General features: G+C 38.7%; 1 protein-coding gene across 1 annotated transcript in view; it reads left to right on the plus strand.

Annotated features, from left to right (window-relative positions):
* Positions 1–21,424, plus strand: part of rims4 (regulating synaptic membrane exocytosis 4) — a 55,593-nt gene that overhangs the window by 28,204 nt on the left and 5,965 nt on the right. Inside the window, exons 2-5 of the mRNA XM_083534440.1 lie at positions 4,922–5,060; positions 12,676–12,788; positions 13,341–13,442; positions 15,151–15,290. Of these exons, the coding sequence (XP_083390566.1) occupies positions 4,922–5,060; positions 12,676–12,788; positions 13,341–13,442; positions 15,151–15,290 (494 nt within the window). The remainder of the gene's footprint in view (positions 1–4,921; positions 5,061–12,675; positions 12,789–13,340; positions 13,443–15,150; positions 15,291–21,424) is intronic.

Genomic DNA, 21,424 nt, shown 5'->3' on the forward strand with positions numbered 1-21,424 from the left:
ATTTGAATGATTGTAGTCTCATTAATCTACACTCATTACCCCATAAGAAAGGTATTCAGACCCTTTTCTACAACTACAACTTAGTTGAAGCACCCATGGCAACAATTACAGGCTTGAGTCTTTTTGTATTTGGGACACAATAAGCTTTGCACACCTGGTTTTTGGGGATTTTTTGGCATTCTTCATGGCAAATCCTCAAACTGGGTCACTGTGGAAAGGGACTGTTGGTGGACACTCACCTTAAGGTCTCTCCAGAGATCAGGTTGGGCCACTTGAGGTCATTTACAGAGTTGTCCCCAAGCCACTCCTGTGTTATCTAAGGGTTGTTGTCATGTAGGTTTGGCCAGCTCCAGTCACGTTCCACCTCGTGAAGATTATGGACTTTAAAGAAGTAGATGCCGAACTCGCAAACATCCCAAACCATCTAGAGACGTACCAGTGCCAATTGGATCCCACTACATGTGTGGATTTTGGACACTGGACCTCCTGGAGTGTTTAATGGCTCTGGCATGGAGAAGCTGTTGCTGGATCTGTGATGATCACAAATGTTGAGCTCAGTAGCTCCTACTTTTATACCAAAGACTGTAGAAAGAACATTTACTTATATTCTTATACTCCAGTACTCATGTTAGTTCTCTCTCTCCAGTGTTCTGTATTGTTGATTTATGATCAAACTCTTGATGTCACCCAAATGAGGATGGGTTCCCCTTTTGAGTCTGGTTTCTCTCAAGGTTTCTTCCTCATAACATCTGAAGGAGTTTTTCCTTGCCACAGTCACCACGGCTTGCTCATCAGGGATAAATGCACACCATTCACCTTGACTGTTGATTTCTGTAAAGCTGCTTTGAGACAATGTCTGTTGTGAAAAGCGCTATAGAAATAAATTTGACTTGAGTTGACATGTAGGAAGGTAAACCTTTGTCCCAGATTGAGGTCTGGAGCACTGTGGAACAGGTTTTTATTGAGGATATCTTTGTACTATGGAGGTAACAACACCTTCAGCTTGACTTTTGGGATGCATGATGGTGGCATCTGATGAGCGGTGCCTGATTTCCTCCAGACATAACATTTAGAATTGAGGCCAAACAGTTCAATCTTGGTTTCATCAGACCAAAGAATCTTGTTCCATGCAGTCAGAGTGCCTGTTGGCAAACTCCAAGTGGGCTTCCATGGCAGGTTTAAAAAACTATGTAAAGTTACAATGCTTTTAAAAATAGATGTGCTAATAGTTTATTTTTTTAACAATTAAAAATATATGCAGCAAATGAACATAGATAAATCCAAATTAAATCTATATTTGGTGTGACCACCCAAATAAAACAGCAACCAAAACAGTATTGGTTCTTCTAGGCATACATATTGTTGCAAACATCTTGGAGAACTGACCACAGATCTTTAATGAATGAAGGCTGCCTCAAATCTTTTTGTTACTCCATGCAATCCCAGACAGACTGGATGATGTTGAGATCAGGCCTTTTTGGGGGCCAAAACTATTACTTCCATGACTCCTTGTTTTTTTCTATTCTTAAGATAGTTCTTAATGACAATTGCTGTATATTTGCAGTTATTGTCATGCTGCAGAATACATTTGAGGCCAATCAGATGACTCCCTGATGGTATTGCATAATGGATAAGTATAGTGGGAGAAATACTTATTTGAGTCCCTTGCTGATTTTGTGAGTTTACCCACTTACAAAAAGAAATGAACTGTCTAAAATTTTTATTGTAGGTTTATTTTAACAGAGAGAGACAGAATATTTAAAAAAATCAGAAAAAAAACATTAAAAGATTATAAATCATTTGTATTTGATCGAGTAAAATAAGTATTTGATCCCATACCAATCAGCAAGAATTCTCCCACAGTCCCTTTAAGAAAGTACTCCTAATATCAACTCATTGTGTGTATTAAAGACATCCATCACAGAATCAACCTCTTCCATTTAAACCTCTCTACCACCATGGAAAAGACCAAATAGCTGTCAAAGGATGCCAGGGACAAGATTGTAGACCTGCACATGGCTGGAATGGGCTACAAGACTATCAGATTGTTGCCTTGGCCATATGTTTTTGGTCATTGTCATGCTTGAAGACCGACCTACGAGTTGATGACTCCAAAGCCTTCTCTGAATCATTCAGGTGTTTGTTGGCAAAATTCAGATGAGTGCATGTGCATTCTTAAGCAGAGAGACCTTGGTGTGTTACCAATGGTTTCTTGTTGTCTGTGGTCCAAGCTTCCTTGAGATAATTAACAAGCTCTTTCCATTTAATTCTGGGCTGATCCCTCATCTTTCTCAGAACCGCTTCTTGCTGATGGTCTTGTAGCCCATTCCAGCCCTATATACAGTGAGGAAAATAAGTATTTGAACACCCTGCTTTTTTGCAAGTTCTCCCACTTAGAAATCATGTAGGGGTCTGAAATTGTCATCGTAGGTGCATGTCCACTGTGAGAGACATAATCTAAAAAAGACAAAAATCCATAAATCACAATATATGATTTTTAAACTATTTATTTGTATGATACAGCTGCAAATAAGTATTTGAACACCTGTCTATCAGCTAGAATTCTGACCCTCAAAGACCTGTTAGTCTGCCTTTAAAATGTCCACCTCCACTACATTTATTATCCTAAATTAGATGCACCTGTTTGAGGTCGTTAGCTGCATAAAGACACCTGTCCACCCCATACAATCAGTACAAATCCAACTACTAACATGGCCAAGACCAAAGAGCTGTCCAAAACCACTAGAGACAAAATTGTACACCTCCACAAGGCTGGAAAGGGCTACGGGGAAATTGCCAAGCAGCTTGGTGAAAAAAGGTCACCTGTTGGAGCAATCATTAGAAAATGGAAGAAGCTAAACATGATTGTCAATCTCCCTCGGACTGGGGCTCCATGCAAGATCTCAGCCCAGAACTACACGGGAGGATCTGGTCAATGACCTGAAAAGAGCTGGGACCACCGTTTCCAAGGTTACTGTTGGTAATACACTAAGACGTCATGGTTTGAAATCATGCATGGAAGGTTCCCCTGCTTAAACCAGCACATGTCCAGGCACGTCTTGAGTTTGCCAATGACCATTTGGATGATTCATAGGAGTCATGGGAGAAAGTCATGTGGTCAGATGAGACCAAAATAGAACTTTTGGGTCATAATTCCACAAAACGTGTTTGGAGGAAGAAGAATGATAAGTACCATCCCAAGAACACCATCCCTACTGTGAAGCATGGGGGTGGTAGCATCATGCTTTGGGGGTGTTTTTCTGCACATGTGACAGGGCGACTGCACTGTATTAAGGAGAGGATGACCGGGGCCATGTATTGCGAGATTTTGGGGAACAGTTCTCCTAACTCTAACCTTCCCTCAGTTAGAGCATTGAAGATGGGTCAAGGCTGGGTCTTCCAACATGACAATGACCCAAAGCACACAGCCAGGATAACCAAGGAGTGGCTCTGTAAGAAGCATATCAAGGTTCTGGCGTGGCCTAGCCAGTCTCCAGACCTAAACCCAATAGAGAATCTTTGGAGGGAGCTCAAACTCCATGTTTCTCAGCGACAGGCCAGAAACCTGACTGATCTAGAGAAGATCTGTGTGGAGGAGTGGGCCAAAATTCGTCCTGCAGTGTGGGCAAACCTGGTGAAAAACTACAGGAAACGTTTGACCTCTGTAATTGCAAACAAAGGTTACTGTACCAAATAATAACATTGACTTTCTCAGGTGTTCAAATACTTATTTGCAGCTGTATCATACAAATAAATAGTTAAAAAATCATACATTGTGATTTCTGGATTTTTTTTTTAGATTATGTCTCTCACAGTGGACATGCACCTACGATGACAATTTCAGACCCCTCCATGATTTCTAAGTGGGAGAACTTGCAAAATAGCAGGGTGTTCAAATACTTATTTTCCTCACTATATATATATATATATATATATATATATATATATATATATATATATATATATACATACACACACACACACACACACACACACACACACACACACACACACACACACACATTTTTCTCTCTCTGTTAAAATAACGTTACCATATAAATTCTAGACTGTTCATTTTTTTTGTAAGTGAGTACATTTACAAAATCAGCAGGGAATCAAATAATCATTTCTCCCACTGTAACTGTGTGTATTTCTCAACATTGAGGACACCATTAATCCTGACAAAACTCCATTTGTAGAAATGCATCCCCAAACTTGCAAGGAACCATGATGATGGTATGGCTTTTTGGCTGCAATTCTTTGATGTAAACTAGAGTAATCCCCCGCTTTAGCGCAGTTTGAATCTCATGCCCCCAGGTTTTTCATAGAATTGCATTTGCCACATAACTAATTTGTTTTGCTGATTTTCCCAGTCTCTCGCGGATAACACAATAGACCAAAAAACTTATAGGAAATTGTTTTTATAGAGTTTTATGTTGAAATAATGAAATTTATTAATTAAAAAAACAATTATTAATTAAATAATATGAAGTAAAATGTTAATAAAGTACAGTACTGTATACATAAAATAGCATTTTTGGGGTGGCATTCGTGGTTTTAAATTTATTGCGGGCAGTTTTGGAATGTAACCACCACAATATATGGGGGATTACACTACTTCTGGCCAGACTCCTTCAGATTGTAAATTGGTATAACTGGGTTATACCAAGGTTTCTGGCAGTTGTTTGCTGATGGTCCTCAACATTGTACCTTTCTGCTTCTTTAAAAAAATCTTAAGCTCAAAAACAGCACATCTTAAAACCCCAGTTTGAAATCTTTGCAGGCGTAAAACCTTGCTGATGCAGTATAACTATCTTGTGTCTTTTTGCTGTGCTCAATCTTGCCATAGTCTTGCTATGTTTATTTTTAACATCCATTTTTTTTATATACAGTTCTTACAGCATCTCTATTTCTCTCTCAGAGACAGAAGGAAGGAGGTTGAAAAGCATCCAGAGGAGCACTGAGACAGGATTAGCTGTGGAAATGCCTAGTCGCACAGTTCGCCAAGCCAGCCATGAATCCATAGAAGAGAGTATGAACAGTTATGGTTCAGAGGGAAAGTGAGTATTAATATGCATCCCACAGCTCTAAGTGTAACACATTTTTTTATTTACAGTAGACAATAGACATCAAATATTATTACATAAGAATTAGTTACATGATTAATCATGACATTATGAATGTTCATTTGTTATTCATAGATTCATCACTAAATATTACTTCCATTCTGTTCTCCAGCAACCCATGATTGCTTCTGTTGATCCCACTGTAACCGTGTTGTCTTCTATTTAGGTGTTTTTGTTTTGTTGTATATTTTTACATAATCTGTGAGTTAAAGACTTTTTATACATTTACTTTCATGTTTTTCGAAAGTCCTACCATATGCTAACATTGCCAATATTGTTTGTACTTGACTGGGAACAATCAACATATCCTATGTTGCCTTCACTGTTTACATTGTTGCTGCACCACATGGATACTTAAAATTCTGAGGACATGCACAGGTAATGTGTCAGCTGAATATATGATACACAAGCAAGTCATATTAGTCATATTATTAAAGCTAAAGCTTTAATGACTTTGAAAAACAGATGGGTTTAAAAACTAAATGAACACAATTAGATTCACTAGAAAAACAAACCAAAGAAAAGATATGGACAAAGACAAGATTATGACTTATATATAAATGAATAATGATTCATTTAAAACCCACCTTGGGCTATGTGGAAATTGTTAGTATTAGCCTGCAGTGGGTCCACACGTGTTTTGTGTTTTTGCAGTTTATTCAACATGTCACTTGGTCTTCTTGTGATCTACACTTGTTATAAAAAAAAGGCCAATACCGGAATCTCCCATCACCTGCTTCTGTTTCATTTGCTTCTTCCTGATAGCTGTATTAGACAGTTTGCACTTTGCAAGTCAAGAAGACATTTATTGTCTTCAGTGTGCCTATAAGTAGATGATACTTTTTAAAGTAATATTCACATAAATGCAGAGACTCAAGGTTTCCCCGGAGAGGACAGGGGTCAGCATAAAGCTTTCAGTCTGCAGCTACACGGCCCCACCCAAGCAGCAACAGGAGAATGATTTGGACTGGCTTTAACTCTAATATATGAATGGAAGGGTGGATTCTCATAGACCTAGGGATGTTTAAGTTTAACCAGTGAAAGAATAAAGGTGCTTTTGTTAATGAAAGGACCCAGTTAGTGTGGCAAAAGTTGGAGTTAGTTTTAAGCAGGATGTTTTTGGAAGTTAGCCATACATTCTGACCAGGTTATTCAATGCAGGTGTCCGATGGCAGCCAGCAGGGCAAAAGGGTGGTCAAGCAATGCCATTCTCCTGGACAGAAAAGTCTTCATGAAACCAGACTGGTACATGATGGCAAAGTTAAAACATCCATAGAAAAGGGCCCAGCATGCTTATTAAGAATTCATCTGCTTGGCCAGGTAGGCTAGGTTGTGAGTACACAATGACAAGCTGTTTAGCTCTCTTGAACCAGTGCTGACTTGATGGCCATTCTTATTCTCTTCATTGTAGTTGCATTCAGAAGGGTTCAGGCAATGACATGAGTCTAGTGATAAGGTAGCATTTACAACTTACAATTACACTTATGGAATTTGGTAGATGCCCTTATCCAGAGTGACTTACATTTATTTTATTCATACAACTGAGTAACTATGAGTTCAAGGGCCTTTCTCAAGGGCCTGGGAGTGGCTGCTTGGTGTGACTGGGATGACTTTTGGGAGCCATAGTCCAATACCACTAAGCTACCACCCCCCCCCACTATACCCACGAAGATCGCGACATGTGTGAAAAGAAACGGTGGATACTGAGTGAAGGCAGGCTGGTTGGGGAAGTTCGGCAGTGAAGAAGATGGGGTAAACAAGAGAGGGGGAGGAGTTGCCTGTCCCCGTGTAGACCGCCAACTGGACTTCCCTGGATAGGCATGGCAAGCGAGGGAGTGTCTATTCCAAAAGGGACGCAGCAGCTGCAGCTGCGTTGGCATGGTCTCCTTCCATCCGTGGTGAATCTTCTCTGGCCATTTTTCATTACTCGCTTTGATTTTTGCACACACTCGCGGTTCTGGACTCCTTTCCTTGATGTCTGCCCGAGTCCTGGCATGCCTTTTTATTAATGTCTGCCTAAACACACTCGTGGATCAGCATGCCTTCCTCACCATCAGCCTGCGCTCAGAGTCACTGTCCGAAGACTCTTCCGCTTTCCTCTGTTTGGTGTGTCTCTCCCCTTCGAAGCTATTCCTTTTCTTCTTATAATTGGCATTGCTGGACTGAAAAAGAGTGCACTCATTAGTCTCATCACCTACACTCCACTTGCAAACCCCCAGCATATTAAAATATATGAAGATGAAACATTTTATACTAGGGGCTGGAATACTACTGAGACTTTGGTAAGACTAAAGCACCTGAATAGGTATTGAAAGTGGCCAAACGGGGTATTAACGTAAACTCAAACACACACCAACAGAAGGCAAGGAAGACAAACCTAGAAGAGAGAGGAGGGTAAACACAAGATGGTACAAGGGAACACCTGGAAAATAATCCCAGTTCTTGACAATGAGCCCTCAATATCTTTTCTTTTATCTACAAATAAAAGGTGTGAATGAACAATGATGCAGCAATGTTTTAGACTAGACTTAAACACTGAGACAATGCCAAAATGCTTAAGGGGCAGGTCCATAATTGTGGGGCTTAAAATAAAGTTTTGCCTCCTGTATAAATACTTCTTTATTTCAGCTATCAATTTATAGAGCCTGTACTCGATCTGGTGGTGGGGATAAAAGACCAAAAGTTCACGCTGGTACTGTATGCACAAGACTATTCAGTGCTTTATAGTTCATAAGTAGTAGTTTAGTCAAATTTCTATTTACACTGAACTACTATGTCACCTGCCCTTCCACTTTCAGGGCAGACCACAAGGCAGCCCTAAGAAAAGCGAGGGCCAAACTGTCCCCGGCCATCATAGAGGCAATGCATGCAAATGCCCAGAGAATACACAACTATATCACGGACAGAGTGCTTGGAGGATGTGCAAACCAATTCGTGAATATTCTTAGTTACATTTCAACATCTCTCTAAACAGGGCAGTTCCAACATGGCTTCAAGGACACTACCATGGACCCTTTGTTGAAGAGGCTCATTATGGGGCACATCAAGACCCTGCTGTCCCGTCACTGGACCCACTGCAGTGCGCTGAACCAATTATGCCATCTCCACCAAACTCCAACTAGTCAAATAAAAAATAAGGATGTACGAAAGCGTTATTTAGACTTCAGCTTAAAAATAAACACCACTATTCATCAGCATTAAATCAGGAAACTAAACCTGTTGGGCTTCAACAGGTTCCAGTCCCTCTGTAACTGGATCTTGTACTTTTGGACCTCATGCAGTCCAGATCGTGTACAGCACCTTCAACACCATCACACTGAGCACTGGGACCTCCCTAAGACTGTGTGCTCAGTCCCCTGCTGTTCACACTGCTGACTCACGACTGTGTAGAAATGCACAGGACTAACCACATTATCAAGTTTGCTGATGACATGACCATGATAGGACCAGGCACGAAAACAAAATGCAGCTTGTGATGAAGATATGTGTCCTGTCATCATGTATTTTTGATTATAATATATTATTAAAATAAGCAGATGACGATTCACATCAGCACCATTTGAAGATAGATAATTATCTACAGCCAGTTTATTCTGAGTTTTCTAACAGCATGTTGCATTAAAACTTTAAATTCACGTATATTTGATACTTTGAATCCAAAATGATTGACTCTACAATGACATTGCATCAGCAGTCGACTTTTAAAAGACTAATGAAAACGTAAAATTTTGTAAAATTGTAATATAAATTTTGCCTAGGGCCTCTAAATCTCTTTAACAGGCCCTGGGTTGAAATAACCATGAAAGACTTTTTGAATTGACTTGACTCTCTCTCTCTCTAACGCCCCCGCGTTATTCATGCTCTGAATCATGTGTAAAAAAAATACGGATAAGACCTCTCCAGCCTTCCCTGCCGTGCCGTGCTCCCGCACCCCAGGGAAAGCTCCCGCTGAGGCGGGTCTTTCTCCCGTTGCACGTGGCGAGGAGCTCCGGTTCTCTTCCTCTGAGGAGAGACAGTTTTTGGATGCTAGCAAGCCCGCAGGCTCCTCACAGCCGGCACTGTTCGAGGAGCTCCTGACAGGGACAGGGCTTTTCTGCTGGATGCCACGATAGCTACTTCTGGACTTTTTGGCATGGACAGGTTTCAGGAGTCGTCATCCCCTTTAACAAACAGGCAGTGGTGAAGCGGCCCTGACTATCGAAGTGCCCTGCTTCGATGCTCAGAGGGCCAGCCCCAAGGGGTTGGTTCCCCAAACGGATGCTTCAGCACAGGAGGCCACGCTGTTAGCCCTGCCACAAAATGTGCTTCAAGGCACAGCCTCCCTCCAGCAGGTGTCTCCCTCCATTTCTGCCTGAGGGATCACTGCGGGTGGGGGAGACCCGCCGCCTCTCTGGAGGTTCCAACGGCTGCAGGGCATTGCTCCAGCTGATCTGGGTGGGTCAGAGGCCGACCTCGGCGGTTGGTGGTTCCCCCCTTGGTCAGAGAGACAGGCTACTACGGCCGGTACTTTGTGGTTTTGCAGCTATTCTCACAGCAGTCGGGAGAGTAAGAGAAGGCAAACCACTCACTGTGCGGCAGTTCCAGAGGTTGTCAGTAACGCTGACAACAGATGTGTCCATCATGGGGTGGGGGGCGGTCATGACTGGCCGCTCCGCCCAAGGTCAGTGGGACGAGCTGCATCGTTCATGGCACATAAACTGCCTGGAGATGATGGCTGTGCTTATGGCACTCCGACACTTCGTCCGGTACCTGAGGGGTCACCACATGCTGGTCCGTGTGGACAACATGTCGGTGGTATTGCTTTCTGTCTCACCCCCTGTACAGGCTGGCGACCGGATCCTCCTGTGGTCTGAAGGGTAACTCCTCTCACTTCACATCCGGGGCTGGTTGAATTGGAAAGCGGACGCCCTTTCGAGGTAGGGGCCGAGGCCTGGGGAATAGAGGCTCCACCCCGAGGTGGTAGAGCAGGTATGGCAGAGATTTTACAGAGCCCAGGAAGAACTGTTTGCAATCCGGGAGACTTTGCACTGTCCTATCTGGTTCTCTCTTTCTCTCACCCAGGTGTGAACACCACGGGTTGGACCCAGTCAACTGTCCCGTTGGGTCAGTTTTGGAGTTCTTACACGAACAGGTTGCAAAAGGGTTGGCCCCGTCCACCTTGAAGGTTTACATGTCCGCTATAACGGCTTTTTGTACCCCGCCAGCAGGGCAGTCGCTAGGAAAACACTAGTTTCCTGCATGGCAACTGGAGGCTGAGGCCCGGGTTACGATCCAGAGTGCCTGTGTGGGATTTGGCCGTCATGCTGGCGGCTCTGTCTGAGCCCCCCTTCGAGCCTTTGGCCAAGTTGGCACTTAGGTACCTGTCGTTTAAGACGGCCTTCCTTTTGGCGATATCCTCCCTTAAAAGGATCAGGGATCTGCAGGCCTTGTCTGTGGCCCTGTCTCTCCTGGAGTTTACCCCTGGCATGGCCAGTGCGTTCCTCTAGAGCTGGGTATGTACCTAAGATCCCTACGGCTGCCTCACGACCTGTCGTGTTGCAGGCATGCTGCCCTGCTTCCTTCCTAATTCCAGACCAGGAGAAGCAGAATCGACTAAATCCAGTGTGAGCACTGGATACGTACCTCCACAGGACGAGTCCTTGGAGGAGGTCGGAGCAGCTGATTGTCGGCTATGGCCCTCATAGGAAATAGGTTTTCCTGCCATTAAGAAGACTCTCAGTAGATGGATTGTGGATGCGATTTCGGTTGGTTACGAGTCCTCTGGTCTTCTCACTCCGTTCAGAGTCAAGGTTCATTCGACCCAGAAAATGGTGGCCTCTACGGCCTGGTCTGCAGGGGTGCCCCTTTAGGATATATGTGACGCTGCGGGTTGGTCCACCACGTTGACCTTTGTCAGGTTTTACCACAGCGACATTGGAGCCACTTCCGGCTCCTCTGTCCTGCACACTGGTGTTGCCCAGACACTCTAGGCAGGGACTGGTCAGTATGGTGCGATGGTATACTTGTTCCCAAAGCATTTCGACGCAGCTTGAGTCTCTAGGTTACGGATGAGACCCAGCGTCTCGTTCCCTCAGGGAACTAGGGTTACATCCGTAACCTAGAGACGATAGATTTGATCTGTAATTGATATTACATAAATACAACATATTACATATAAACAGTTTTGCATTCAATTGCCTATAAGTAAACAGTTAATAACCTCGACAATGATTAAACTAAAATGAATTGACATTTACCTTGATGAGGATGAGTTCCCTTTTGAATCTGGTTCCTCAAGCATTCTTCCTCATACCATCTCACGGATTTTTTCCTGTCCACATAATTTTCTCTCTATGTCCTTTGTTAAAAGTGGATATATACCAAGGTGCATATATTAGGACTAAAACACATTTTAAAATGAGATGAGGTAAAGAGTTAAAACTGACTAAGTTTGCTATAATCAATTAAAATTTTAGAATTAGTTCAAGAGTGTGCCCTATTATGTTCAGATTAAACCTTAAATGGACACAACTGCAGTTGTAATGTCTTCTGGTTTGAATAAAATCAATAAATGAAAATGAATATTAAGTCTCAGACAATGTAACACTTTGAACACTTTGAATTTGTTTTGAATTTATTTTTGTGAATTTATGTCTAGGATAAATAAAGTGATCTATGTATTATCATTATAAATAATTGCAATTGCATCTTGTAATGTTACAAGGATATGGACAGATGCAAGTGCAACTAAAACCATTATCAAATCTCAGGCAGGGAAATCCTGGCACAATTCCTGCTTTGCCATTTAGATATTATTGTATTTGCGAGGACTAGCTTAATTCAGTGCTACATATTAATTTAAACTATCTAATCATTTCTACATTTGTGTTTAGCTCAGGGAACATTTACATTCCAGTCTTGTTTTTAAACCTACTACAATTATATATAAAGCATACAATGTTTTTGGAGCATTACCTGAACATATAGCAGTTTTGCTGTTCTGCTAACTTGAACACACTAATCAATATAGCTACTACTAAAGACAAAGGAAAATGGCAAAACATCCTCTACTAATCACAATAAAACAACTTAAATGTTTGCCAAGTTGAATTCTAAATACCTTAGGTGAAAATTAGTTATTAATTAGATAATTATGAATAATTTTTGAAATATATGAATGTGAGTGGCCTTTGCTTAGCAGTGTCCTTGAAAAAAAAGTTAAATGCAGCAGTTAAAACAAGGGTAATTCATAAAAAATAAAATATATAATAAAAAAAATTAAAAAAACATGATAAAATAATTTAAATAATAACATTTAAATGCAATGCTTAAGCAAAGGGATTAAAGCTCCAGCACCTCCCACAGATGATGTGGCTTTGCCTTTGAGTGTGGAAATTAACCCTCTCTGCTCCAGAGGCTCTGTGTCATGGTTGACCTCCTAACAAGCTGTGGTATATTTAAATAAAAAATAAAAAAAATAAAATAAAAAAAAGGTAATTGTGCTGTAATGTATGTGTGTATTATACAAATATATTAATACAGTAACATAAGCTTGTGCTTTCTCTTCTAGTTTAAATTATAGTGGCGTATGTTTGGCTTCAGATGCCCAGTTCGGTGATTTTTTGGATGGCATGGGTCCAGCACAGTTTGTGGGTAGACAGACATTGGCAACAACTTCAATGGGTAAGTTTTTAAAGTAATATAATTGTATGACAAAGAAAGCCAGACTATAAGTTACATTATTTGGCCAATAGTTTGTGGACACCTGTGGATCCCAATTCGTTACTAAAAAGCTGGAATCGTATAATAATATTATCATCTGTGCATTAAAATGCCGAGCTCCAAAATGACAACGGCTCTTTGCACAAAGATGTGCTAATGCTATTGTAATTAAATGGGCAAATCCCAGAAGCAATGCTCCTGTAAATTTTGCATGAAGTCTTTCCAGAAAAGCACATTATTTTAAGGCAAAAAAAAGTGGGTGCGATGGTCCAAGTGGGGTCCACAAACCTTTGGTTATATAGTGTATAAATCTTTTAAAGGAAACACAAGACAAAGTACACACAAAAACACACAAGCACATACACAAACAATAAAACTAACCGTGTAACTGGATGCAATATATTATATACTGTATAATAAGAAACAATAGTTATTAATCACCTCAACAAAACATTTGGGGGCCTTTGACGCTTAAGTGTATTTATACAGTGCATTTATGTGTGTGCATTTTAGGTGATGTTGAGATTGGGCTCATGGAAAGAAATGGACAGTTGGAGGTTGAGATCATTAAGGCTAGAGGACTCATCATGAAACCTGGTTCCAAAGGGCCTCCAGGTGACTATTTTAAAAAATCTGTTTTTTTTGTTTTGTTTTAAACAGATGAAGTAAAGTATTATTATTGCAAGATATATTAAATGAAATAGGAAGAGAAATCATTAGATTTTATAGACATATAACTTTAGGAAAACTTAAGTCACCATTTTCTTGCATTCACCTTCAACATAAATGATTTGTTGTCTTGTAATATAAAAAAAAAATGTGTGAGTCCCTAGAGTTCACATATTCAAACATTTTTTCTATGATCCCTACTTCCCAGTTTTTTAAGCGCTCAATCCCACACAAACTTGCTAGGACCAATGTATCAATAATCAATTTATTATTATTAACTGAAAAACAAATTTAATAAAATTAACAAACGAGCAGAAGGAAACGCAAATACAAAGGCAAATAAAGTGAACAGCAGCAAATATAACACAAAGTACAAAAAGTATTTACTACTTTTACAAATCCTTTGTTAAATTATCTAATGTACTGAAACCATAAATGTTTTCTGATTGTTGCATTAAAGCCTAACAAACAAAAAGCCGACCCAAATCATCTGCTTGCTAGGTCTGAAACGTTTGCTAGGTCTGCAATGTTTTTAATTATTTGTTGTATTAGATTCTTCATCTCACCTGTGTTGCCTTGCAGTTCTGCCCCACAATTTGACTACCTTTTCCCTAGAGCAGGGGTGTCAAACTTAGGCCAACGGGCCAAATCTGGCTTTGTTAGTGCGTTGGCGCATCAGTCGAGACCGCTGAAATTTACCCAGCGATTTAACGACTTTGAAGCCAAGAAATGCAGATTTGAACTGCTCAGTAATCCGTTTGTGGTTGACGTGGAAAACGCACCAACCAACCTCCAAATGGAGCTGATTTAACTCCAGTGTAGTGACACGCTCAAGTCAAAGTTCGACTCTGTGTGTGCTGCACAGTTTCCATGTTTCCTCCCTGACACACTGTTCCAACTCCGTGCCCAAGCTGCTCAAATGCTCTCTATGTTCGGCATCTCATATCTTTGTGAGCAACTGTTCTCTTTAACGAAGATGAACAAAACACCACTCAGGAGTCTCACTGATGATCACCTTTACTCAATTTTGAGGATTTCCTCGGCCTAAACCCAGACATGATACACTTGCATCTAAGAAGAGATGCAGGTATCTGTCTTCAACCAATCAGAGTAAATCAGAGTGTAGCAAACTGAGCTTGAATTAATGTTGTCTTTATGCACTTTTCCTACTCCAAGCCATGGACTGTTAATGGTTGAAAGATTGCTTTTTTTTAATTAAAGGAAAGTATTATTATTTTTGGTTTTGTTGTTGGCCTGTGAAAAAAGATTTACATTATAAAGCAATTCGAAAGTCCATAGATAGAGAGAGACATAATAAGAAAGGAATACCACTGATTTGTGTTTTATTTCAAATTTAATTTCTCATGTGTTTATATTTTTATATATTGTGTATATATTTGTGTATATATTAAACGTTGGTTGTTCCAGATTTAATGTTTATGCAAAAAAGTTTGTTTCCATATGAAAAGGTTTAACATTACACATCTAGAGAGAAGGGAAAACATGCACAATTGCAGTAATTTTTTCAATAAATATTGAGTTTGGCCCGCGACTTTGTCCCAGTTTTTAATTTTGGCCCACTGTGAATTTGAGTTTGACACCCCTGCCCTAGAGCCTTGTGTAACCCACACTTACATTTATTTTATATTTTCAGCGGCATACATAAAAGTGTACCTTCTGGAAAATGGAATATGCATAGCCAAAAAGAAAACGAAGTCTGTTCGGAAGTCATTGGATCCCCTCTACAACCAGGTCCTTGTATTCTCTGAAAGACCACAGGGAAAAGTTGTTCAGGTAACCAATATTAAAATGTGTGTGAAGTTATAGTTTTTTTGCAATGAAAAATATGTAGTATAAAATTCCTATTTCAGCCAGTGTTTGTAGGAAACTGAGTTTAATCCATTTTTAAATTAAAATATCAGACTGCAATAAATGATCGTCTAGGTAGTTTAACTGTTGTTATAGCATTACATAGCAATTGCAAAAATAATGTCTTTAGTGCTATTTCTGAACTATCTCATTAATGGAAATGAAATAATTTATTCCTGGTTAAAAAAAAAAACAAGCTTAATTAAAACAAAAGACACAAAGACAATACTTAAAAGAAAATACAATTTACATGATGTATTTGAAATGAAAGTATTGGATTAAAAGAAAGAGATTTTCCTTGGCCTTTGTCTAAGTGGCTCTGTTAGTAAACTTGAAGTTTGCACATAGTGAATCCTTACAAATATGTAAACCAATGAATAAAAGAAAAGGGAGTATTCAAAACAGAAAAAAAATAAAAATAAATTGTGAACTGAGGAGATTGCCCCTAGTACTTGCCAAGTTACATAGTTACACACATTTCCATAAATTAATCTGTTTTAAATACATTTAAACAGTGGTGGATGAAGTAAACAAACCATGTAAAATAGAGATATACTCAGTAACATTTTACCCCAGTAAAAGTAAAAGTGCTCCCTTTAAACTTTACTTTAAGTAAAAGTACAAAGGTATTTGCCTTCAAATGTACTTAAGTATCCAATGTACTACGATTTGTTATGGCTATAATGTCCTATTATCATTTTTGTCACAAGACTGTTGCTTAGTCAACTCAGTTTATGTGAAAAGACTCTAATGTTACTCTTAGCACACCAATCTATTAATGGGATAATATGAATTAGTCAAACACTGATTGATATCTATTAAAATCATCATGAGCCCAAAACCTTCTTTTTAATTACTTAAAAAAAGATCACGCTAATAAGGCCACGGGTGTTGTGGCAAGTCAGGAGTTTCTTTGATCATTTATTTCTCTCAAAATGTTCTGTTTGCTGTTAAACTGAGGTTGAACTGTATGTTTGTGTTACTGTAAGTAGATACCAGCAAGCACCAAACAAAAAAGACCACGCTCCACTCTGATTGGTGGTTTGCTGCATGCAGTTCAGGTTCACTTAAAAATAAAAAGGAATGACTGATTTCTCAAAATGTTGTTAAGTAAAAAGTAAGATATTGGACTTTGAAATGTAGTGAAGTTAAAGTAAAAGTCTCCAAAAATGAAAATACTTCAGTAAAGTACAAATACACGAAAAAGCTACTTAAGTACAGTAACGAATTACATTTACTGTCACTATTGTCCACTACCGCATTCAAAATGTTATTAATTGTTCTGAAAACCATTTCGTTTAAATTAGGCACATTTCTTAAGTAAGAATTGGTGAACTGTACATTCACAGACATGCTCCAGTTGTTGCCTAATCAAACAAATGAAAGCAAATGAAGGATCACAGAGTGATTAGGGCTACAGTGTAAATAGCAATTGTGCTATTTAAGACAATTTTGGGGGTCTTTGTGGTACAGTACAAATGACACTACTCCCTTACTCTTAGTAACAGCTCAAACTTTTTTTTTTATTACATTTGGCCCAGATTAGGCACAGACCCAAGACTCTACATGTCTGATGCAAATGTGGCACAAAATCTGGCCAAACGTCACACCTTCAAACCCTGTAGATGGGACCCAGATCCAGATGTGGCCCAGATCCTGGAGATTTATTTGCAAATCTGTGCTTAAAAAATGCTATATTTCTTCAAATAGTATTTTTCATATTTTATGGTTTAAATTGCATTTAATACTTGTAACAGATTATCATAGTTTATATATTATATTAGCTTACAAATATCATTAACACAAACTTTAATTCTCACTTTTAAATTTTATTACACTTTATCCAACTGACTATGACATGTGTGATGTATCGTTTTTTAAACCTGTAAGCGAACCTAGTGCAGCATGTGTCTGTAGTGATGCTGCTGTTAGCACACTAGAGGCTAAGGCGGATTTCAGGTTATTCCTCACAAGCCCTGCTCCTCCTCAGTCCTGCAAAAATTGCCCCAAAGCAGATTCATCTCCAGGCTGTTTCAACGGCAGTTTAGGCGGTTACCGATTTCAATAACAGCACACCATTCCAAGCCAATATTAGGTAATTACAGCTTAATTGTATTTTTAATAATGTATGCCACTCATTTAATCCTTCCTGGTAGCGCAAACAATAATGGTTCGAGACCTCGGAACTGGTGTCTTCAGCATCATGTGAAGTTCCTTTTCAACACTGTCAAGAATCCTTAACCCCATATCATCGCACCATGTTGCATAAAAGAGGAATTTAGAGACCTTGGCCAATGAGAAATCCATAACAAATACTTTAGACATAGATAAATTCATAAGGATTTTTGCCAAGGAAAACAGAAGACTAATGCTGTAGCTATATGGATGGATGGATGGATGGATGGATGGATGGATGAACAGAACAATAGCTATACAGAAAAAAAGGGGGGAAATGTAACTGATAAACAATGCAAATCAAGTTTCAGGTTGCTGTTGTTTATATAGTAATAAAAAAAAAGATAATTTAAAATAAATTAAAATAAAAAAGTGCCATAAAAGAAAAGTGGTTATATAATGTTCTGATACTGTTTTTGTTTAAGTACCTTATAAAAAAAAAAAAAAAAACATTTTAATTAAAAAAAAAAGAAAAAGTCTATAAAATTGGAAAATGGAGACTTATAGAATGTTTTGATTTGGTTTGGTTAGATTTTTTTTTTTCTAATTTTGTAAACATTAGTTATTGGGAGATCTGGATTAGGTGTTGGGGCCAATACCATTGATTGCCCACCCATTATTTTTATCAGCCCACCCTAATATAACTGCCTAGAAACATCCCTGTTTGTTTCAGATATTGTTTTTGCTCTACTGGAGTCTGTTTTTTTTTTTTTATTGCATAACCGTTGATGGTTTTTTTTTGTTTGTTATTTTTTTTTTTTTACCATGCTCTTGTCTCTTGATTTGGTTTTGTTTTCAATTGATATTAACACTTCTAAACTGAACTTGCTTTCACCTGTCCTCACATTACATGACAAGACATTCTTGTTAACGCATTTTAACCATCTCTTAGCCAAATAATTTGAGATATTTTCTGCCACCACATGCAATTTCCTGCAAGCATATCTTTTTATTATTATTTTTGTTAAGAAAATAACACTTAAAATAAGATGCAAAGTGTTATTTATGAATTACATTTTGCAAGCTATCTATTAGGTATAGAAAATTAATCTGGGAACTGTATAAGAACCATGATTGGGACAATCCAACACATAACTTTTGATGCTTATTTGATATTTACAAAAATGTCTGTCCAGATCTTATCTAAAATAATTGAAACAGAGCATAATAGGCCAATTGCAATTTGTGAGTTTACATTGAGCATTTGCTCTGGGTCATAATGCTTGAAGATTTTTTGGCCTCTCAAATGATTTTCAGAGTGCATGAGAAAATATAGGGATGTTTCCAGGTTGATTCCTAATATTTCCATTTGACTTAAACTTCTTAATAACTGCCCTGATGGGAGACTCTTTGCTACTTTTTTATACCCATTTCCAATTTTGAGAAGTAAAAAAAATAAAGATTTATAGCTAAAGATAGATCTTTAGCTATATTCATCTACTTATATTTTAAATATATTCATTTACATTTGTGGCATTTAGCAGACGCCCTTATCCAAAGCGACGTACAAAAGTGCTTTGATATTCTTATACTTTACATATATTTTCCTTATATGAATTTACAGGGATCACACATATACAGTACCAATCAAAATATTTGTATTATTTTCAACAGTTTACATTAATTAGACATCTGAACTATAAAATAACCCAGAATAAGTTTTTATATTTTCGATTCTTCAAAGTAGCCTTCTTTTATCTCAGCCAACCTCATGAGGTAGTCACCTGGAATGGTTTTCCAACAATCTTGAGGAGTTAACAGACATGTTGAGTACATGTTGGCTGGTTTTCCTTCATTCTCTGGTCCAACTCAACCCAAAACATCTGAATTGGATTCAGATTTGGTGATTGTAGAGGCCAGGTCATCTAATGCAGCACTCAATTACTCTTCTTCTTAGACAAATAGGTTTTTCATAACCTGGAGTTGTGTTTAGGGTCATTGTCCTGTTGGAAAACAAATTATAGTCCCATTAAGTGCAAACCATTCAATAATAAATTTTGACTTATTAGACTTTCCACTGATCTAATGTCCTTTTCTTGTATTTCCTGACCCAAACTGGTCTCTTCTGCTTGTTGTTCTTCTGGTGAAATGGTTTCCTTGCTACAATTTGTCCATAAAGGCATGACTTACGTAGTCTCCTCTGAAAAGTGGATATTGAAATATGTCTGCCATTTGAATTCTGAGAAGCATTTATGTTAATCAGAGGTTTTGCGGCTGGTAATTCTAATAAACGTATTCTCTGCAGCAGAGGTAGCTCTTGGTAGTTCCTGGGACGGTCTTAATGAGAGCTTTTTCCACCATAGTGCTTGATGGTTTTGGGGACTGAACTTGTAGATCCATTACTGTTCTTAAAGTAATGGTGGAGTTTCTTTTTTTTAAGTGTTTCTTGCCAGAATATAGATTTGTACAATAATTGTAATAGAACTAATAGGCTCTATACTCACCCTTTTCTTTTACAAATACATTTTTGTTGACAATTTTATGTCAGTTTTGACAAGGCACACCTGTGAATAGAAAACCATTCCAGGTGACTACCTCACTAATCTGATGAGAGAATGCCATGGGTTTGCCTATCAAAGCGAAATGTAGTTACTGGACAATATATATTGGACAAAATATAAAACCATATTCTTGGTTGATGAACACTTATTGTTTACTACACATATTCTTGGTTGTTGAACACTTATTGTTTACTACATAATTCCATACATATTATTTCATAGTTTGGGTCTTCATGTATTTTTGTATAAAACTAATAATACTAAAAAACATATTTTATTCTTATAATTAATTTTAGTTATTATTAATAATAATAATAATAATAATAATAATAATAATAATAATAATAATAATAATAATAATAATAGCCTTGGTAGTTTAATGATTCGTAGTTTAATTATATATATATATATACAGTGAGGAAAATAAGTATTTGAACACCCTGCTATTTTGCAAGTTCTCCCACTTAGAAATCATGGAGGGGTCTGAAATTGTCATCGTAGGTGCATGTCGACTGTGAGAGACATAATCTAAAAAAATAAAATCCAGAAATCACAATGTATAATTTTTTTAATATTTTTTTGTATGATACAGCTGCAAATAAGTATTTGAACACTTTAGAAAGTCAATATTAATATTTGGTACAGTAGCCTTTGTTTGCAATTACAGAGGTCGAACGTTTTCTGTAGTTTTTTACCAGGTTTGCATACACTGCAGGAGGGATTTTGGTTCACTCCTCCACACAGATCTTCTCTAGATCAGTCAGGTTTCTGGCCTGTCGCTGAGAAACACGGAGTTTGAGCTTCCTCCAAAGATTCTCTATTGGGTTTAGGTCTGGAGACTGGCTAGGCCATGCCAGAACCTTGATATGCTTCTTACAGAGCCACTCCTTGGTTATCCTGGCTGTGCGCTTCGGGTCATTGTCATGTTGGAAGACCCAGCCTCGACCCATCTTCAATGCTCTAACTGAGGGAACGAGGTTGTTCCCCAAAATCTCGCAATACATGGCCCCGGTCATCCTCTCTTTAATACAGTGCAGTCTCCCTCTCCCATGTGCAGAAAAACACCCCCAAAGCATGATGCTACCACCCCCATGCTTCACAGTAGGGATGGTGTTCTTGGGATGGTACTCATCATTCTTCTTCCTCCAAACACGTTTAGTGGAATTCTGACCCAAAAGTTCTATTTTGGTCTCATCTGACCACATGACTTTCTTCCATGACTCCTCTGGATCATCAAAATGGTCATTGGCAAACTTAAGACGTGCCTGGACATGTGCTGGTTTAAGCAGGGGAACCTTCCGCGCCATGCATGATTTCAAGCCATGACGTCTTAGTGTATTACCAACAGTAACCTTGGAAACGGTGGTCCCAGCTCTTTTCAGG

The sequence above is a fragment of the Silurus aristotelis genome (genome assembly GCF_946808225.1).
Source record: "Silurus aristotelis genome assembly, chromosome: 2".
Classification (NCBI taxonomy): domain Eukaryota; kingdom Metazoa; phylum Chordata; class Actinopteri; order Siluriformes; family Siluridae; genus Silurus; species Silurus aristotelis.